The sequence below is a fragment of the Macrobrachium nipponense genome, chromosome 10 (assembly GCF_015104395.2).
Source record: "Macrobrachium nipponense isolate FS-2020 chromosome 10, ASM1510439v2, whole genome shotgun sequence".
In the NCBI taxonomy this organism is placed as follows: domain Eukaryota; kingdom Metazoa; phylum Arthropoda; class Malacostraca; order Decapoda; family Palaemonidae; genus Macrobrachium; species Macrobrachium nipponense.
In genome coordinates, this window is record NC_087204.1 from 61,231,230 (window position 1) to 61,253,899 (window position 22,670).

General features: G+C 38.1%; 1 protein-coding gene across 1 annotated transcript in view; it reads right to left on the reverse strand.

Moving 5' to 3' along the window:
• Nucleotides 1-22,670, reverse strand: part of LOC135223641 (peptidyl-prolyl cis-trans isomerase-like 3) — a 282,632-nt gene that overhangs the window by 19,416 nt on the left and 240,546 nt on the right. Inside the window, exon 5 of the mRNA XM_064262276.1 lies at nucleotides 3,214-3,341. Coding sequence (XP_064118346.1) covers nucleotides 3,245-3,341 — 97 coding nt within the window. The 3' untranslated portion in view covers nucleotides 3,214-3,244. The remainder of the gene's footprint in view (nucleotides 1-3,213; nucleotides 3,342-22,670) is intronic.

Below are 22,670 nucleotides of genomic sequence, written 5' to 3' on the forward strand. Positions count from 1 at the left end.
AGATAGGAGAAGGAAAAAGAGGTTATGCCATGTTAATATGTTAAAGCCATATTTTTCAAGGACGCCAAAGCCAGTCTTGTTGAATATAAAGTTAAATAATAATAGTAATCAAGAGAAACTTAAACTTGAGACTGAGGTTGAAGACTGGCCTATTTCAAATTCAGATGCTTTAAGGAATTTGAAGAATAAATTGGTTCATCTTGAGGAAAGTAGAGGTCAGGAGTTGAGTGATTTACTCTACGATTATAAAGATGTATTTTCAGATGTTCCGGGCAGGACCTGCTCATTACAACATGATGTTGATGTTGGCAATTCAAATCCTATTAAACAGCACCCATATCGCTTGAATCCACAAAAGGCAGAGATTGTTGAACGGGAAGTAAAATATATGCTCGATCATAAATGATTGAACATAGTAGCAGCCAGTGGAGTTCCCCTGTAGTACTTGTCAAAAAAAATGATGGTCAATACCGTTTATGTTTTGATTACAGGAAGGTAAATGCAGTCACCAGGACAGATTCATTCCCAATTCCTAGGGTGGATGACTGTATTGATCGCATTGGAAAGGCCAGATTTATCAGCAAGTTTGACATGTTGAAGGGTTATTGGCAGGTAGGTTTGACAGACAGAGCCAAAGAGATATCTGCTTTTGTTACACCCACTGGTTTATATTCCTGCAATGTCATGCCATTTGGAATGAAAAATTCGGGTAGTACTTTTCAGAGACTCATGAATATGATTACCAAAGACCTTGAAGGGTGCACTACGTATATAGATGATGTGGTAATTGTTAGTGATACGTGGGAAGAGCATGTCAAGAAAATTGCTGCATTTTTACAGAAACTCAGAGAAGCAGGTTTGGTAGTGAACCTAAATAAATGCGAATTTGGGAAAGCCAAGGTAGTTTATTTGGGTCGAAGTGGGTCATGGCAAAGTAGCACCAAAAGATTCAAATATTAAAGCAATTTTAGACTTTCCAGTTCCTAAAGATAAAAAGGGAGTAATGAGATATCTGGGTCTTGCCGGATATTATAGAAAGTTTGTGGCTAATTTTGCAGATATAGTTGCACCACTAACAAATTTGTTGAGGAAAAGGGTTGATTTTAAATGGGATAACCAGTGCCAGGAAGCTTTTGATAAAGTAAAATCTATTTTGACTACTTCCCCTATTCTGAAAGCACCAGATTTTTCTATTCCTTTCAAGCTAGCAGTGGACGCCAGTGACATTGGTATTGGTGCAGTATTACTGCAGGAAGACGACACTGGGGTAGAGCATCCTATTGCCTTTTACTCTAAGAAACTGAATGATTCTCAGAAGAAATACTCCACCATTGAGAAAGAAACTTTGGGTTTAATTTTGGCTTTACAACATTTTGAGGTATATACCAGTACCACCTCTTCATTAACCGTATATACAGACCATAACCCATTAAAATATTTGAATCGTTTCAGGAACAATAATCAGAGATTAACAAGATGGAGTCTATTTTTACAACCCTACGATTTGAATATCCTACATATCAAAGGAAAGGAGAACGTCATTCCGGATGCATTGTCAAGAATGTGACTTGCTATATTTTTTGACCTGATATTTGTTGGATGCAAAATATATATTACATATATATTTTTTCCTTTTTTAGGGGGGAGGTGTAATATAAATAAGTAATTCTGTTTTGAATAGTTCGGGAAAAAGATTTAGACAATTGTCCAAATGCCAGTTAACTACTTGTTCCCCATTTATCGATCAGGAACGAAGGTTTCGGGGGTCACGTCACAGCAACGAGAGTTATGGTCGGCAGTGAGAAGGTGTCTGTCTTCAAGGAAGGTCACTGATACGTTTAGAAGATACATTGTTGGATCCGGTGTTTCGCCGTTGAGTTGGAGCAATCAATTCCGTTCCCTTCTGATGGTTGTGGCTGTATGAGAAGCAGCGTTGGCCCTCTCGAGTTACGTTGGTGTGGCCGGTTTAGATGTGGGAATATCAGAATTGTGGCTTCATTCCTGGATTGTGATTTCCAGGCGTATCTTCGTATCGGTGGCTGAAGAAGAACCTCTCGCTCAAGAAATGGTTTTCAAATACTCCCTATTCACTCGGAGACCTCTAGAACTGCTTGTTTGAACGTCAGCTAAGTTTTTTTGTTTTATTATATTTATTAATTATTTTTCCATGAATTTACCCGAGCTCTTAGATACCGGTCGTATCTGCAAGTGTTTGTTATTTAAGCATAATAAAAGTGCTTTGAAGTGTTGTTTTGTGTGTAATTCTCCTCCTCATAATTAAACCTGTTTTTAAACGTATGTGCTTGCGGTAGTTCATGATGTGGACATAGTAACAACATACATACATACATATATATATATATATATATATATATATATATATATATATATATATATATATATATATAGATATATTTATATATATATATGTGTGTACATTTGATGAAAGTAGTTTTATTTATATGCTTATTAGAACAGGAATTGATAAAATGAAATATGAAAGTGATGAAATCTTTTGTATTTGAGAGAGAGATAGAGAGACTGTAAGTGAAGTGAACAGGTCCATTTGAAGTTTGTACACATCCCCGATACTCGCGCAGAGCATCGTTACGCGTGTGTTTCGCGGCATTCTTCTGTTGTTCCCTGTATAATTAAATTTCTAAAATGGAAAACTGTTTGAAATACCAAACCTTACGGCCGGAGGTGCAAGGTGATTCAGGCCTAAACGTAACATGCCAACTGGGTGGGCGACTACCCACCTATGAAATCTTATTGCCCACCCACTAAATTAATTTTGCCCAAAAGGTCTGTAGATTATTTAAATGTAATTAAAACACTGCTTTTTTTTTTAAAAGACAGAATTTGTCAAACTATTTGTTGCTGTAGTTAAACAAAATTATTTACTAAAATATGACAAAAGTGTTTTATTGCATAAAATTTTCAGTAAGTATGATCAAATATTGATAAATTATACATAAATCTGAAATAAGCGTACAGAAATCGCGTATTACATTTTATATGTGATAACTAAGTAAAAAAAAAAAAGTCCAATGCCCACGCACAAAAAAATTCTTAGGTGTAGCCCTGTACTGATTTTACCGAGTGTAGTGAGTGTATTGAACAGAGAGGTGCAGCTAGAGATGTAACAAAATCTCTGTATAAATCGTATACCTCTACTTCTGTGACACAAGATATAAGAGCTAAATCACTTACTGGATATTCAAAGAAGCACAATTTTGATGAGTTACATAAAATTTGGCTTCATGTCTGTTGGAGATGAAACTGCTCCTGATGGACATTGCGTTGAATGTAATAAAGTTTCGGCTAACAGTAGTTGAATCCTGCAAAATTGAGGAGGCACCTTGAAACCAAGTAACCACAGCTCGTTAACAAACACAGTGATTATTTCATAAGAAAATAAGATCAGTTAAAAGGGAGTATTGCTTCCTTCAAGCAATTGCTTACCAATACAATAAAAATGCACTTGAATCCTTATATCACTAAGTTACCACTTTGCTAAGGCTGGTGAAGCTCATATGATTGCAAAATCTTTACTGAAACTGTGCATGAAAGATGTGATTTCCTGTATGTTAGGAGAAAAACATAACAATATTCTTAACGCTATACCCTTGTTAAATGACAGAGTGTCACACCGAATCAAAAAATGGCAGAAAATTGTGAGTGTTAATACATCACGTAAAAACAAGTCCTGTGAGCTTCACCTTGATGAATCTATGGGCATTGTAGGTCTAGCTGTCCTCCTTGTGTTTGTGCATGTTTCAGATTAGTCTGTGCATGAAGATCTGCTGCAGTGCCAAGCTATCGAAATGACAAGAAGAGGTGAGGACATACTTAAGATCTTGGACACTCTCTTCACCAAAAATGATCTTAGGTGGGACCTGTGCATAGCTGTGTGCACTGATGGTGCAAAGGCAATGACAGGCCTTGTAAAGGGTGTTACTGGTCTCATAAAAACGTTGCACCTGCTGCGGACCATAGACACTGCTCCCTTTATAGAGAGGCACTAGCTTTGAAAAAAATGCTAAGTTATCAACAAGAGACACTTAATGTAGTAGTCATGGTAGTAAATTTAATCTACGTTAGACCTCAGTGTGTCTTGAGATGGGGTCCATTCACAGAACTCTGCTGTTGCATACAGAGGTGCATTGGCTATCTTGCAGTAAAATTCTTTCACATGTATATGAATTGAGAAATGAGATTGAAGTATTTCTCAAAGAGCACAAGTCTTCTCTGAACCAAGTTTAAGACAGAATTAAGTTCTTTCTTCTTAAGATTGTGTTCTGGATCGGCTGTGAAAAGAAAAACCAGATAGCATTTACCAAATTGCGATGCATTCCTGAACAAAAACTCCTTAGAACTGGCTAACAGTTCAAGAGACTATGATTCAGCACCTATAGTGATTAAAGATAATCTACGAGAGTATTTTTCAAAGCATGGCTACACAGCCCATTCATGGATGCAGATAATGTGATGAAGCAGAATCTGTAAGTGACTGAAAATAGCAAAAAGAGCATTGAAACATGTTTTTTGCAACAACATACATGTGAGAAGCAGCTCTTTCTTGCTATATTTGCAACCAAAAACAAATTCTGAAGCAAGCTGAATACAGCACCTGATATGCATCTGCAGATAACATAGTTTCAGATTCTGATGGTCTCTGTTCCTAGAAACAAACTTGCCCACCACATTAAATAAGGTAAGAATTTTGATGCTGAGTACTTACTAAACTGTACTTTTGTATAGTTGCATGTCTGTATGTGTGTGTGTGTGTAGAGGGGGTGTTTCCTTCTATATTGGGTGAGAGGGTTGTAGGGGGCTCTGCTAAGTACCAAGCAACTGTAAAGGGGTTTCATTAGTCAGAAAATTCTGGGAATGTGCCAGCTCTTAAAGTCTGTTTTTCATGCTGAAAGCGACAGGTTGTCACTAACTTCAGACAACACGTCACCAAATTCCACAATTCATACAACAATGCACATAGCAACGCACCAGTGACGCCAACGGAGAGCACACCTGATTTTCATATATATAAGAGCCATTAAGGCTAATATCAAATAATAGTACATGATTGGTCCATTAGTTACTGTTAAGTTTCCTGACTGCTGATTGGCCAGTAATTCATATAAATTCGCTGTAGTTCATTAATAAAACATCATTTCGAGATCATACCTCATCTTAATCAACTCCTGCTAAAGTGGTGACCCTGCCACACCAACACCCAGCAAAGATGTCTGATACTTCCAACGACAAAAGATCACCATCCCCTTCTGCTACACCTGCTGATACCATCACCCAAGTCAAACTTCCGACCTTCACACCGACTAACGGCTATACTTGGTTCCATTAAGCTGGAGTCACATTCCGAATCAAGGGTGTACAGTTATCATCAATGGCAGATTACATTCTTGCCACCCTGCCGGAGCACCTCTTCCCCCAGGTAACAGAGTGGCTGGACGCTATGGGCACTGACGTTGTCAAGTACAAAGATCTGAAGAAGATCTTACTAGACAGATTCACGCCATCCCCAGCCGTTCATGAACAGCAGATCTTTGACGCAACCTTATGGTGATCAATGCCCATCTGCCACCCTTCTTGAAATGAGAGCCCTCGCCCATCTCCTCCTGCAGCAGACAGTTCTCCTAAATCAATTGACATCCTCAAGGCCTGCTGGCTGCAGTGTCTGCCAATGTTTAATTATTAAGGGCAGCACTCACCGACATCAAAGACGCAGCTGACAATACCCTCGCCACCCTAGCGACAATATGACAGATGTCCATGCTGCTGTAAACCACCGACATGTCCACACCTTTACTGCCCATCTTGGAACATCCAACCATTCAGTGACAGACGACCTTACTAACACCACAGAGGCCACCATGGCCATGAAACCCTTGTAAACTTCCAGGACAAACCTCCGCCCATCCCGCCTTCAAAAATCCAAGGGTGCCAACCACACACACCAGCACTCACTGCTCTGTTTCAGCTTTGCCAATAACACTGTAGATTCAGCTCTGCCTCCAAGAACTGCCTCCTAGGATGCCCATGGTAAAAAACATGTGAAATGATTACCACCCCTTGTGGTAGCCATAGCAGGTACATATCGACCAGTCAGGGGCTATACTAATGTATATAAATATAACTGTAATCCCAACACATCCAATCATACATGTTCTATCAGCACCTATGTCTTTTTTTATCCTTGATTCCACCACAGGTACTCGCTTTTTGGTCAACACGGGCTTGCCGTTCCCTTCTGTATGTATCCAGTCAGCCCACCAGAAACGCACAGTCAGAAGCATCTCACCCTTAACCTGTGACAGAAAGTATCACTGGCGGTTTTGGCTTGCAAACGTCTCAATACTTCTCCTTGGGCCGGATATCCTGGCACACACCAACTGCTCATGGGCGTCACCAACAGGTGCCTTGTCAATGCCACCAATCTGTCCATGATGCCCATCACTGCAGCCTCTCCATGTCACCAATACTAAAGATGAGTTTGCCTAAGTGTTCGCCACATACCCAGATGTCTTCAAACCAGAATTACAACAATCTCATCAAAGCCCTGCTAAGCATGGTATTTTCCACCATATTAAGACCTCTGACATCTACCACCCGAAACTACAAAGAAAATTTTTGCAGAAATGGCAAATATGGGTGTATGTCAAATGGCATCCAGTCCTTGGGCATCGCACCTCCACATAGTAACAAAAAGGACGGCACCCTTTGCCCATGTGGGAATTACAGAAGGCTGAACATGATCACCGAGGCAGACAACTACCCCCTCCCTAACATCCAGACGTAACCACCTTCCTGCAGAGTGCAAAAATTTCCTCAAAGCCGGACCTTCTCAAAGGTTACTTCCAGGTCCCCATGAATCCTGAAGACATCCTGGAGACCGCCATCACAACACCCTTCAGCACCTTCACCTTCAATTACTCCTGCGTTGGACTCCTCAATGCAGGAGCTACATTTCAACAATTGATGGACAGCATCCTGGGAGACTTTCCTTCTGCATCAAAGGAGGAGCACCTCCAAAGCCTGCAAGAAAACAGCCTCATCATCTGATACAACAAATCTTCCTTTGCCACCAAGAGGGAAGAACTCTTGAGGCACCTCATAACACTTGAGGGCATCCACCCCTTGCCCAAAAAGGTCACTGCTCTCAGGAAGTTCCCCACCCTTACCACTGTCAATGGAATGATTAATTATTATCATCACTTTTTGCTCAGCCTCACCTCAAGCTTGGCCCCATTAGTCAACAAAAGCAAGCCCAAGGCCCTTGCCTGGTGACCCTCCCAAGAAGTTGCCTTCATCTCTGCCAAAAACATCCTCCTCAAGGCCACTATCCTCTTGTTCCCTGCACCAAGTCATCCTCCACTGCTTCCCATGGATGCCAACGACAAAGCTATATGAGCTGTCTTGGAACAGTTCATCCATGGTCACCCTCAACCCCTTGTTTTTTTATCATGAAACTCGGCAAGACAGAGACAAACTACTCCACGTTTGACTGCAAGCTCCTGGCATCATACCTTACTGTCAAACACTTCCAATATTTTTTGGAGGCCACACCTTTCTCCCTTCCAGCTGACCACCTGCCTCTAGTGCATTCAATAAACCGCCAGTCTGATGCTCAGTCACCCTGTCAGCACCACAACTTGTCAGTCATTGCCAAATTCGACTGCACCCTTCATCACGTCCATGGGAAATACAACCCTGTCACTGACACCCTCTCCAGAATTTCTATCAATGCAGTACACCTCAACCTCAATTACAAGTAGCTGGCGGACAAGCAACAACGGGACCCAGAGCTCAACGCCTGTAAGACCTCTTTAATGTCTCTGCAATGGCATGATTTCCTCCTCATCAACGATAGGCCCACCTCCCACCTCTGTGATATCAGCACTGGCCACTGGCGCCCATGGATCCCACAAACACTTAGACGTCATGTCCTCAACATCAACCACAGTCTGGCACACCCTTCAGAACAATCTACAGTCACCCTCCTGAAGAAGTGCTTCACCTGGCATGGTATATCAAAAGAAGCAGAGGTGTGGGCCCTTGAATGTTCTTCTTGCCAACTCTCCAAATTCCAGCATAACACAAATTCAGGCGTAAGCTCCTTTCATCAACCAGAATGCTACTTTGCCTGTGTCCACATCGACAATGTAGGACCCTTCCCGCTCTTCAAAGGGCATTGTTACCTCGACAAGATGGCCCAAAGCTGCCCCTATAACAGATGCATCAGCAGCAGCATGTGCTAGTACTTTCCTCTCAAAATGGGTTTCCAGATTCGGCGCACCTGATCACATCACCTCCCACAAAGGCACTACCTTCACGTCACAGCTCTGGACATAACCTAAACTACCTAAATTCCCGAATCCAAAGGCCTGATTGAGAGGTCCCATCGCACCTTGGAAGCAGCCCTTATGTCACGCCACAACTCCTAAAACTGGTACTCACCTTCCATGGGTCCTCATCAACCTGCGGACCACCCCTAAAGAGGTCCTTGACCTGTCAGCAGCCGAGATTGTGTATGGCGATCTACTTGTGATACCTAGCAAATTTTTCCCTGATAATAACACCTCACCCGACATCATCAGACTCTGGACGATCATCAGAAAATTCGCCCTTTGTCGCCTGTCCTTTATCCTAAAGGATCTATGTATTCATCAGAACCGATGATCTTCGTCTGCCCTTGACCCAGCCTTACATCGGCCCCTACCGGGTCCTCAACCTCAAGCAGAAAGCCTTCCTCATCAACATCCACGGCATGATAGATTGGGATGTAATCAACCTCCTGAAATCTGCATATTTGACCTGGTCAACTCTAAGGGGAGGGGGAGAGTGTGCCAACTCCCTAAAGCCTGTGTTTATCACACTGAAAGAGACAGGCCTTCGCCAGCCTCAGACAAGTCGCCAAATTCTGTGATTCGCATGACAATGCGCATGGCAACTCACCAGTGACGCCAACAGAGAGCAGCACACCTGATTTTCATATATATAGGAGCCATAAAGGCTAATATCAAATAATTATACATGATTGGTCCATTGGTTACTGTGTAAGTTTCCTGGCCGCTGATTGGCCAGTAATTCATATAAATACCATTATAGTTCATTGATAAAATATCATTTCAAAATCATACCTCATCTTAATCAACTCCTGCTAAAAGAACTACTTGTCTAAATAATAATAAATTTCCCTGGAAGCTGCTAATACCCAGACAAGAAAACATTATGGCAACATCAAAATATCTGTAGCAGGTGGCATTAATATCCACCTTTCTGTCTGTATATCAAACCTTACAGGCACTATTTGGTTTTGGGCCACTATATGTAAAACTGTGGCTCATTGCTGCTGTTATCTGAATGAGACGACTGCGAGTCATATTGCTAAGACAGCAAAACCACTTGAGGCAGAATGTGATTACCTTATATGGTACTGTATGTTGAAAGAGGATTTAATAAAAGTAGAGTTATTGTAGTAATGAATAATTACAATAGCAATATACATACATAAGAAATATACCACTTTGACATATTCACTATTTTTTTACCTATTACACATTCAGTAGAGCATTTCAAACACACCCTAAGAAATTTAATTTAAAATCGATAGGGAAAGCTGCTCAGGGATTATATATATATATATATAGTATATTAATAGATATAATAATATATATGATATATATTATATATACGTATAATTGTATATATATAAGATATATATATATCATATAATATATATATATTTTATATACATATATATATATATATATATATATATATATATATATATATATATATATATATGTGTGTGTGTGTGTGTGTGTGTGTGTGTGTGTGTACACACATGTCAATGTTCACTTTATCAGCCATGGTTTTCTGATGAGGTTTGTACCTCATTCCCTGTTGTTTTTCCTTTTTTACAGAGAAAGGTAATATCACCATGGCCGTCTTAACACAAGGGCATGCTGGACACTTGCAAGGGTCCCAACGAGCATAGGGGCACTATGCTAGTCTATGTACATAATGTTAAAAAATAAATACAGTGTTATACTAAACTATGAATATTTTTTATTATGTTACAAGAGGTCAAGTTGTTTCATGCACTAATGAAATAAATATATATTTGTTTGATTTTATCAACCATTTACATTTTCATTCCTGTGAGAGGTTGCCTAGGTAGGGGTCCCACGGTACTGCTTTGCCCAGGGTCCTATAATGCTGTTAAGATGACCCTGGATATCACACAATGAATGAAGGGGAAGGGGCCTGGGGGTCAATAATTGGCATGATTTTAACACGAAGTAAAAAAATATAAAATCTATTCACAATACTTTGCACTATATATTTCACTTTCAGCCTATTGTGTCTTGTAGAAATGCTCTGCTAGGAATCTGTTCCTTAGAAAGGCTCCTCTCCTGCAGTGAACACTAAAATAAATTCTTTTCTTTCTTTGTTTCTTTATTTAAATCTACAGCTGTAAACACTTATGTGCAAAGTCAACAGACTATAACCGAAGAGGGCTCCAAAGGGAAATCAGCCTGGAGAGACAGACAAGTTATGGGAAAAGGTGATAAATAAATGACTACGAAGGAATTGAGAATAAAACTAATATACCTGAAATTCAGGAGAATGAATTTGCTCCTAGCATAAATATTTGGAGATCAGAAAATTCCACCACTGCACTAGGCAGACGATTCCACATTTTAGTTGTAGCCAAAATGAGACTCTCAAACTGAATAGTATACATTAAACCTGATGTTAGAAAATGGCACGCTGCTTGTAGTAGCCACCTACCAAGTGTTGTTAGCGCAAGGTCAGGTAAAGAAGAGTGCAGAGGATGTTTATTTTTGTAGTAAATTTTATGTGGCAAAATGAACATGACAAGACACAACTCTGTATAAAATATCAACTTTTTGAGAAACAGAGGAAGCAATATTGCAAATATGCTTCTCTAGTTAATTACTTCTTAAAAGTTACTACTAAAATATTAAAAAGTCACTAGCACATAAAACTGTACCATTTAAATGTAAATCAGGATGGAAGGGCAAAAGTGTTTTGGATTTTAGACGGGCTACGCTTCATGCACCAAAGCCTATGCCACTCATGCCAGATCTCTTTTCAAGGATTTTGTAACCACATACAAGGAGAAGGAACAACAGCTTCAAGGCTAGGAACATCAATATATGCAATCAGTTTGTTCTCTAGACCTTGCCACATATAACTAGTTATATAGATAATAAACAACAAAGGTCCAAAGAACAACACTACCTAAGGAACACCTGAAATTACATTACTAAAGATATTACATTGGCCATCAACACAAACTTTTGTTCCTGCTTGTCAAAAACCAATTTAAAATATTAATAAAAGATCCCAGTTCCCAGTACTCTTAGCTTGTGGATAAACTTCATGCTTTACACGGTCAAAGACCATTTTTTCACCACACAATGAGATAAATACAGTAGGTTGTGAGTCCAGATTGAAAGTCAGTAGTCACTTGAGAATGCCACAAAGTGGCGAAACAGCTGTTATGACAAAAAATTAATACAGGGAAAAAAGAAGTGCGTATTTTTCAACAGAAACTGAAGCATGAGAAATGGAAAAAAATGTTATGAAGAATCTTGCAAAAAAAAAACTCATTGATGGCCCCAATGTTTTCTTTTATCTTTGGGCCGGTGGTTTAATACCTCCATCACTACAAATATACATTGATTTATTTAATATGATGTCAGCCTCTGGCATTTAGTGGTGGTGTCACATTTGCATCCTAACAATGCTATTAGGAGGCCAATGATTATGTGGTTTAGCCTTCCCACCAAAAGGAGACCGTGACTCTATTCCAGTTACTAAAATTGACAAACTATTGAATCTTAGCGAAAAAATAAACAAAGGGATCAGTGTCGTGGCATATGTGGGAGGCCACAAGGGTTGGTTGCCCCGGCCACAATATTTCAAAAGAAAAATAAAATATTAAACCAGCGCACCCTCCCCTTCATACAGAAAGCCTTCCTTCCATAACCAATAAGAATGGGTTTACAGTGTTGTACTTCACTTATGATCATACAATATTGATGGTTCGTAGTTAAAACAACAGTGGAACAGTACACAATTTATGTGTAATGCGCTTTTTGCATTATTATCATTAATTTAGCATCTGGGCTGATATTAAGAAATCGTAGGTCAAAGCTCCTCACCGAGAGTCCTTAATGGTCAGCTATCTAATATTATTCACCATGTTCAGGAATTTTCTTAATCTCCAGATTTTATATGAAATGTTTTGTTTTTACCTTGATTGCAGGTAAATTAATAAGGTCCAATGAAGAGCAATTTTTCATCTCTTAGCAAAATTTACACAGGATTGAATCCTATTGCTAGGAGATAAATATAAAGAAAAGTCGCCCCATTAACAAAATCTGACACCAGTTATTTCTATTGCAATATTTGAAAGTTCCCTATACTAAAACACGTTCAAAATTACTGCACAGTCGTAATCATAGAAAGTAATGAAGCATAATCAAAAGCAACCATAAAGCAAATTACTGCTGAAATCATGTACTCACTTTAAAGTTTAAAAACTAACTTGTTACAAACTGGCGTCTTTTCCCTCAATTTGCATCAGCTAGTATATGCTACACATGGACAATTAAGTTCTTTGGTACCGTTGGAAAGGTTTGCACATACTTCACAAGCTTTAGCCATAAGTGAGATATTCCTAAGGATCATGTACCAATTGACATGAAGAGACTGTGTGACTGTGACACAAGATGAAGTCCGGAGCATGAAGCTTTACATGCACTTGCTGAGCTCACCCAGGAAATGATAGAAGTGTTGAGAGAGATGGACCAGAAGAAACCAAGGGTGATGCAGGAAGTCTTTTAGTTTACATCGTGTCCTATCCTCTTCTCATTCTTGCATTTTTGGAGCTTAGTACTAACTGAAATGGATGATGCTTAGATATACCAGCAGCAAGGACTAGTGTTTGATCAGTATGTGTAAAACGTCAACACTCTGGCTCTATTCTGCTGGGAAAAAGAGACCTAGTATCAAAGGCTCTGCAGATATGCAAAACGTACATTTCTTCAGAGAGACCATTTGGAAGACATAAGAAGATGCCTGGTGCTGTGATACTACTTGACACAGAAAAAAACGGTAAGGAACTGATCAGCTTGAGGGAGAAATTACATAATGCACAATACAGATGAATATATTTAACAAGTGATTTTCTATGCTGCAAATCCTCCTATTGTTGTATATTGAAAATGATAATTTTATCAATGAACAAATTCAACATAAATGTGAAGAGTGTTGAATGCTGCAGCTATGATCGTCGAAATAAATCGGCTCAGCACCACATTGCATCTATAAGGAAACCAGTCCCAAATAGCAGATTGCTAACTGGACAGCTTTAAATTTGATTCAGTTGATGGAGTGTCACTATTCATCTCATTAACCTTGAAAACTATGGATTAGACACTAATATCTGTCATTTTTTGTCATTTTTACATGTCATCCTCCTCCCACCCCCTTTCCTATTGAGGTTAAACTTGGACTTAAAGGGCATCTGGAATGCCACTATTCTTCTCAGCATCATCAAAAACTATGGATTAGTCACTAATATCTGTCGTTTTTGGTTATTTTTACATCACCCCTTCCCATCTGCCTCCCTATCGGCATTGAACTTAGACTTAACTTTATTGAGAATGTCACAACAGTAATACCTTGGTCTACGAGTAACTGTTTATGAGCAAATCGGTATACAAGCATGAAAAGTAAAATCGGTGTACAAGCATTGTTTTGGACAGCGAGTAAAAATTTCCCTCCCACGCATGCATTTTTTGTGGAAAAGTACTAACGACTGCATCTCACAAAGCAGTCACATGGTTCCCTTACACCACCACGCAATGTTCACTTGTTTTTTTACGCCATTTTATTGCCCGTAAGCTCGCATTACCCATCCCCCCCCCAACCCCTTGATCAGCCCTCCATCTCCATTCTCTCAGTGACACTTTGTTCGGTAGCATCGTTTACTATTTAGAAGTGATTTTAAGAGTTTTGACCGCGTGTTCTTTCATTGTGATCACTATTGTTCCCCATAAAGATAGCAGTGAAATACGTCCTGTACAGCATCTAGACAATGGCCCCCAAGAAGATTAAGAAAGATGGTAAGGAAAAGGAGATGATAAATGTCGAATTGAAAAAGGAAATTATTGACAAGCATGAACAAGATACACGTGTGTCAGACCTGGCCGAGATTTACAATCGGACAACATTGACAATTTGTAGTATTCTCAAGAAAAAAGAAGAAATCAAAGCAACAGACGCTGTGAAAGGGCTCCTTACAGTGACAAAACAATGGCCACATGTTCTTGATACTGTAGAAAAGTTGCTTCTCATCTGGATAAATAACAAGCAGTTAGCAGGAGATACGATAACTGAGAACATTATTTGTGAAAAGGTATGGTTGTTATATGGTGACCTTGTTAAAAAGGAGCCAGGCATATCAGTAGACACAGAAAAAGAAACTTTTAAGGGAAGCCGTGGTTAGTTTGAAAACTTTAAAAAAAGTTGAAAACTTTAAAAAAAGAACTGACATTCATAGTGTTATGCGACATGGGGGTGATGCAAGCTCCGATATGAAGGCAGCAGAGGCGTTCGTTACCGATTTTAAAAGATTCGTGGATTCTGAGATATACATTCCGCAACAAGTGTTTAATTGCGATGAAACTGGCTTGTTATGGAAGAAGATGCCCAGGAGGACCTTCATTACAGCAGAAGAATAGGCCCTTCCCGGTCACAAGCCCATGAAAGACCATCTAACCCTGCTACTGTGCCAATGCAAGTGGTGATTGCAAAATTAAACTTCTCCTGGTATATCACTTGGAGAATCCACGAGCCTTTAAAAAGAACAAGGGGCAGAAGAAGCAACTGAAAGTGATGTGGAGGTCTAACAATAAGGCTTGGGTGACCCGGATCTTGTTTGTTGAATGGATCAACAAAGGTTTTTGGTCCGGAGGTCAAAAAGTACCTCCTGGAGAAGAACCTCCCACTCCAAGCCTTGTTGCTTATGGACAATGCTCCTGCCCATCCTCCAGCCATTGAAGATGACTTGGTAGATAAATTTAAATTAATTAAAATCAAGTTCCTGCTGCCCAACACCACTCCAATACTCCAACCCATGGATCAGCAGGTGATCTCGAATTTTAAGCAGTTTTACAAAAGCTATGTTCCAGCGCTGCTTCGAGGTCACATAAGGGACCAACCTTACCCTCTGAGAGTTTTGGAAAGACCACTTCAACATCATCAGCTGCTTCAAATTGACTGACAAAGCCTGGGAAGGGGTCACCAAGAGAACCCTCAATTCTGCATGAAGAAACTGCGGCATGACAGCGTTCCTGAACAAGATTTTGAGGGATTCGAATCTATCCAGGAGGCAGTTGATGATGAAATTGTATCCTTGGGCAAGTCAGTAGGGCTGGAGGTGGACGAGGACGACTACAATGATCTTCTGGATGAGCATAGCGAGCAGATGTTGGAGTTGCATAAGGAGCAGCAAAAAGAGGTCAAGGAGGACATTTCATCTGAGGAGGAGGAGGGACAGATTGAAAAACCTATCACTTCTAGCAAAATTAGGGAAATGTTGAAACAGTGGGAAAGCTTGCAAAATTTGATAGAAAAACATCAACCAGATAAGGCTTTGGTAGGGCATGCAGCGAACCTATTTACCGACATTGCTGTAACCCATTTCCATAAAATTTTAAAGAAAAGACAAAGGCAGTCATCTCCAGATAGGTTCCTTGTGAATGTTGAACGAAAGGATATAAAAAAAGACGACAATGTGTCCAGAAAACGTAAAGTAAGTGATTCAGTTGTGATAGTGAATGTCATTTAAGAGAGAGACCTCGAGACATTTAACTAGAAGTTCTCATGGAGGGAGATTCTCCCTCTAACAAGTACCCCCTCCTCCTCCTCTCGTCTCCATCATGCCAGCAGTGACACTCCTCAAAGGTAAAGTGCGAGTTAAATTGTCAATTGTATTTATTTTTCATTTAGAATGATTAATTTGGTATTCATTTCTGATGTTAGGGGTTATAATTTTAACAAAACCAAAAAAAAAAATAAAATAAAAATGTGTATTTATGGATGTGTGGAACGCATCGAGTGATTTCCATTTACTTATGGGAAAAACTGTTCGGTCTATGAGAATTTTATGTCACGAGCTCGCTCTTGGAATGAATTAAATTCGTAAAACGAGGTATCACTGTATTCTTCTCAGCAACCTCTAAAACAATGGATTAGACACTAATATCTGTCTATATATTTTTTAATGTTTTGATAACTTCTGACTGGATTCTGGTTGTTTCAACTAACCATTCCCGTTTTTTTTTTATTTGTCTTATGCTCACCTCTTGTGGTGAGCATTGGTTCCACAAGTAATTTTCCAATTTCAATAAAAGACAAATCTTGGTCAGCTTGTGAATTCAGAAACTTGGTCGTTTGATTCTCCAAAGAGGAAATCAAAGTGAACCAAGGTTGAGTCAGGTCTGTATTTTTTTATGTACTCTTTTAGGCTCCAAAGGGGCCGTAGTTGAAAAGTTTGAACTATGTTCCTTGTCTTGTTGGGGACACAGGCACAGAAATATCTGGCTCAAGGGAGAAAGGTTCTATTGTAACAATGCCAGGTCCTTTTTTTTTTTTACTGAGATATCCTTTTTCTCACATGGGTCGTCAACATTTTGAGAATATTCAATCTCCGAGGTGGGTGCAAAGGTCGTCACGTGCCAAAATAGTATTATCAGAGGGCCCAGGGGTACTCGACTCTGTATTCCTGCTATTCATAAAGATCAAATAAAAAAAATTTAACCTGAAAACTTTATAAAGATATCATTAGCCTTTCATGGATTTTACTCTTCCACCAATAGCACAAGTGGGAGCTGACTCCGAAATGTCTACGTCCAACAGGGGGCGGCACAATACAATTGGAGTGGCCCAAGTGTAAGACAGACCCACTTGCTATGACTGAGAGTATAACAAGAATACAATCATCACCACCCTAAACGTATTATGGGCAAACTGGATAGAATGCTGAGAGTCCTATCCTCTGAGCCAAACCCCCAGGAATCTGTGGCCCAGTGTTGCAGAGTAGTTACGCCTAATGTCTCTCAGGTCCGAACATTTTTGGGCAGTTGATGGTCCTAACACAGTTCCCACTATTTAGCTTTGGATATAAAACCATTCCGAACCATATCTTTCCCTATTTATCAGGTCCAATAAATTTTAGCAAAAGTGGAAAATTTCACAAAAATTGATCCAAATAAATATTTAATGATATATGGGACTCTCTCGCGTTTGAACCCAGGAAAAAATTCCTGAGATTCAAGAGCCCCCTCACCACGCCGAGGTGGTAAAAAATCAAGGGGGTTATGGGTGGAAAGGGGCAGGCAGGCTTCTGACTTCACTAAATGAACTTTGTTTATGTTTTTACATTTATGCTTTTCCCACATTTTATGAAAGGATAGGTACTGTACTGTTATTTGTAATGGAATACATTAAGAACAAAGCAAACAAAACGAAAAAAATGAGAGAGAAAAAAATAGGAGAGAGAGAGAGAGAACAGCAACTGAGGAATCGCTTCCATTAAAGCCTAAAACACACACGTACCTTCACCTTTTTACATTTATTTTATACTGTTCTCATTTACATTTTCATTGTATTTTATAATTTTTTGCTTTACAACTCAAAAGAAATTCAATTGTGTGTGTGTAGAGAACTTGCTTATGCACACACCCTTTTGCTATGGGTAATAGTATCAATGTGTAGCCAACATTTACAAATTTCCATTTTAAATTATCATCATCATCCAGGTGCCATATCCCAAAGGACGATGGCAATCATGGCTCGCCATTCTTCTCTATTTCCGGCTCTACAGCAACTGAGCTGCAGACATTCTTCCTCCAGTCATTCTCAATAAATATTTCTATATAATTAGACATGAAATATCAACAATGATAAAATATTCTCTTGTACACTATTATGATATGTGTGATAATTATAAGAAGAGTCAACTAAACTTGTAATGAAAGGGTGCGGAACAGTAATCAAGCACAGTGGCGGACTGGCCAGGTTGCCAGCTTGCCCGATGGCAAGTGGGCCCCTTACACATGGGCCCTTTACACATAAGACCATGGAAAATTTCAATACTGAACAAATTCCTTTCTAAATGTAAGGTTATATATATATATCTATATATATATATATATACATATATATATATATATATACTATATATATATATATATAGCCTATATATATATATATATATATATATATATATATATATATATATATATATATACTGTATATATATATATATATATATATATATATATATACACATACATATATATATATATATATATATATATATATATATATATATATATATATGAGAGAGAGAGAGAGAGAGAGAGAGAGAGAGAGAGAGAGAGCGACTTATGACTAGTTGGGCTCCAAGAGGCCCTGGCTTAGAATATTACTGGTTATTGTCCATCCCACACAACAGTGACAGTGAGGGAAAGTAAAGATTTATTTGTCACTAGTATATGCAGCATGGTAAGTGAAATCATTTTGTGAAATATATGTGTTTCTATATATCAATAGGAAATATCTTTAAACTCGAATATAAGAAAGAAATGGCTATTTTTAGAAGAAAAAACATATATATTAACATAATTGTGAATTATATATATTATATATATATATATATATATATTAGAGGTGTATTGGATATCCGCATCCGCATCCTCATCCGCAGATTATCCGCATTTTTTAGAAACTCTGCATCCGCATTCACATCCGTATTGACAAGTTTTCAACATCTGCATCCACATCCACATCCTCATTGGCAGCACATGCAACATCCGCATCCGCAGTTGGAGAATGCGGATATGCGGATGTCACCCCCTACTCAGTGTTCAATAGTCCATAATCCATATACTCATACATTGTAGGTAACTTTAGAGGTCGTTTTTCTAAATTTGGCTTTTTCATTTACTTATTCAGAATACATGATGCACATTACAAGATATAATTAACTCAGTTACAGTATACCTGTTTTATGGCATTTTTGTTTTAGCAACTTCATCATGTCACTCATAGCAGTTGTTGATCATAAAGGTATTGTGTTTATTTGGAAATCTCTCTCTCCCTCTCTCTGAAAGCAAAGATTGGCTTTGAGTATTGTCACTCTTATGCAGTGAGTATGAAATAACCTTTTGCCAAAACAACGACAAACGTTTGTGTACTGCTTGTACTTTTTATGTACTGTTTGTACTTTTTACGTTCATATGGAAGCATACAGCAGATACGCACATAAGTACAGTATCAGTTTTGTTCAACCAGTTCAGCAAATATTATGTATCCATTCTCTTTCTTCAAATTTATGCAAATTATATATATCCTGTAATATTTCTAATAACTTTTAACCCCATTACCCTCCCCCCACAAAAAAACAAATATATATATATATATATATATTATGATATATATATATATATATATATCTATATATATATATATATATTATAATATATTATATAATATTTTTTTTATATATATGATATATATATCATATATATATTTTTATATATAACCATTGTATTACCTGTATCTATATATATATATATATATATATATATATATATATATATATATATATATATATATATATTATATTTATTATAGATACCTGTATATATATATATTTATTTATTTATTTATATATTACTAGATCGTTTTTCTGGTCTAAGATATTTTATAATCAACAGTAGATTTCAATACGCATGGCAACAGATGCGAGTATCAAACACAAGGAGAACTCTTGTTCGTTATGGAATTTAAGGCACGTAACTTTCAGTTGCTGCCATAATACTGACCTGCATAGCCTCTTACCATAAGAGTGAATTTACCCTCCAACAATGTCAAAGTTCCGCCCCTCATGTTTTTTTCTCCTCCGTACTGAACGTGTTCGATGGAAAGTGGTTGGTGGGATGCATGACGACTTGGGTCCCCGTCCCGCATCCTGGTAACACATAATTTTGAATTATGTGGCTGAAAGTCGTCTATCACAAGCAAATATATCGAAATTACTTGGACCTACATAAAATCCGCATCCGCATCCGCGAGGGTATGGCCATCAAATATCCGCATTTGCATCCGCATCCGCATTTTTCATTTTTTGATATATGTGTCGGCATCCGCATCCACAAATTTTAAAAAGTTGATATCCGCATCCGCAAATCAAATTTTCAGACATCCGATACACCTCTAATATATATATATATATATATATATGATATATATATATATATATATAGATATATATATATATATATGATGTATGTATGTATATATGTGTGTATACTTTATATGTAGCCTTCTCTTTCAAAGAGCTGGGTAAACATTCCTTTTAATCAATCAAATCTCTCTCTCTCTCTCACGGTGTTGTGTGTGTATGTGTGATATATGTATGTATGTATGAGAGAGAGAGAACAACTCACAAGTATCGTACAGGTACGGAACACGATCACAGTCACTGTTGTCAAGATTAAAATATCACGATTTTCGTTAGGGTCATGTAGGTTGCCATCTGTGGATATCTTTTATTTTATATAAGTTAACTAAGTATATATTACGCATGTTAATACACGCATTGACACACGGGGACGATCCCTTATCTAAAGTGCATTGTGGGCATTGAAAAAGACAATTCCTTGCACAACTGTGCAGTGGTAGGACTGCTGTGGCTCAACAAACCTCAGCCGTCGTCCACGGACACAGTCACATCAGTTCTGTAGCAGTACAGTAATGTATTTGACTAGTGACTGAAGTGTTATTACCTTGACTGACTTCCTTAAGAAGTGAGTTGCACTGATTTTTTTGGTAACATGTCCTCTTGGTCTATCAGCATCTGATAGATCTTGCGAAGATGATGAAAAAATGTCAAGGAAATGAAAATTCAAAATTATAATTTGTGATAAGCTGATTCTTGCTGCACTACGGTCTATGGCAAAATAAGTGCAATGTTGATATTGAAACATGACATAGCTATAAGCTTCCAGGGCCTATTTCACTGAATAAAAGGAGAAAAGAAGTATTGAAGCAGAGAAGTATTGTTATGAGAATTATAGGTATCATAAAGATGTTCAGCAAACAAGCAATTCCTTTTCGAGGTCACAGAAATGAATTGGCCTACACTTTAGATAACGATGTTTTGAATCATGGTAATTTTTTAGCTATAGTGCAGTTAATGGCAAAATATGACACTACTATGGCAGCTCATGTTTCTTCGGTGCAAAGCAAGTCTGAGCAGAGAATGAAACGATTAGAACAACAAGGAAAGGTTCACAGTAAAGGTCGTGGTGGACTTGTTACATACCTGAGTAAAACAACTATAAACTATTTAATCAACATTATGAAAAATGTGATTCAAGAAAAAATTGTGCAAGAAGTTAATCAACAAAATACTATTCTATACAGGTTGATTCAACGCAAGATATTTCATCCATTGATCAGTTTAGTATTATAATTCGATATGTGCTTAAAGGTAATATCTATGAGCGACTACATTCAGTTGTACCAAGTAATGATGGAACAGGACAGGGACTTTTCGATCTATTAATCAAAACGTTACAACGTCATAAAACTGACCCAGAAAAATGTGTATCCGATAGCACAGATGGCTCTGCAAGCTACCATGGGCAGTACAAGGGTTTACAAAGTAGAATTGCTGTTGTGGCAGATCAACATGTTCATGTATGGTGGTATGCCCATGTTTAGAATCTAGTGATAACTGAGACTACAAAATGTGGTGTGCCTGAGGTTTCCTTTTTCAATTGGCTTCAGAATTTAGCTACATTTATCAAAGCATCATATCAGCGAATGGCTGTATGGATAGAAGTGGTAGGAAAACATCTGGGACAAGAAAAAATAAAACTATTAAAACTAATAGGTGAGACTAGATGGTCAGGGAAATCAAATGCAGCAACAACTATATTCAGATGCTTTGATGATGCTTCTGTGATTACTTGTGTGGATTTATTGGTATACTTAACAATGATTCAAGAATCAGACAAGTTTGATGCAAAAACAAAGTATGAAGCAACGTTTTTCTTCAAAGTCTTGAAAAGTTTGAAACCATATTGACTGCATTTACTTATTTGTATATATTTGAAACTACAGCCCTTTTATCAAAATACCTGCAGATCAATGGATAAGATATGTTTACTGCATGGAGTTTGGTACAGCTACAACAAAGTTGAAGGAACAGACAAGAACATTTGATAATATCCACAGCAAGGCTTTTGAATTTGTAATGAAATGTAATGAGGAAATTTCGTAGATGAATTTGAATGAACAGATAACATTTAAAATTGATGCTTTGGAAGATGCATTGCCAGTTTAGAGAAAGAAGAAGATAAAATTGGCAGATGAACTTGCTAGTGATGAAGGAAGCTCCTCAGATCCCCTGGTTGGTTTTAGAATAAATGTGTTTAATTTAATAATGGATCATATTGTTCAGTCACTGGAATCCCGCTTTGTACAACACAAACAGTTGTATAAAGATTTATCTTGCTTGGACCCTACAAATT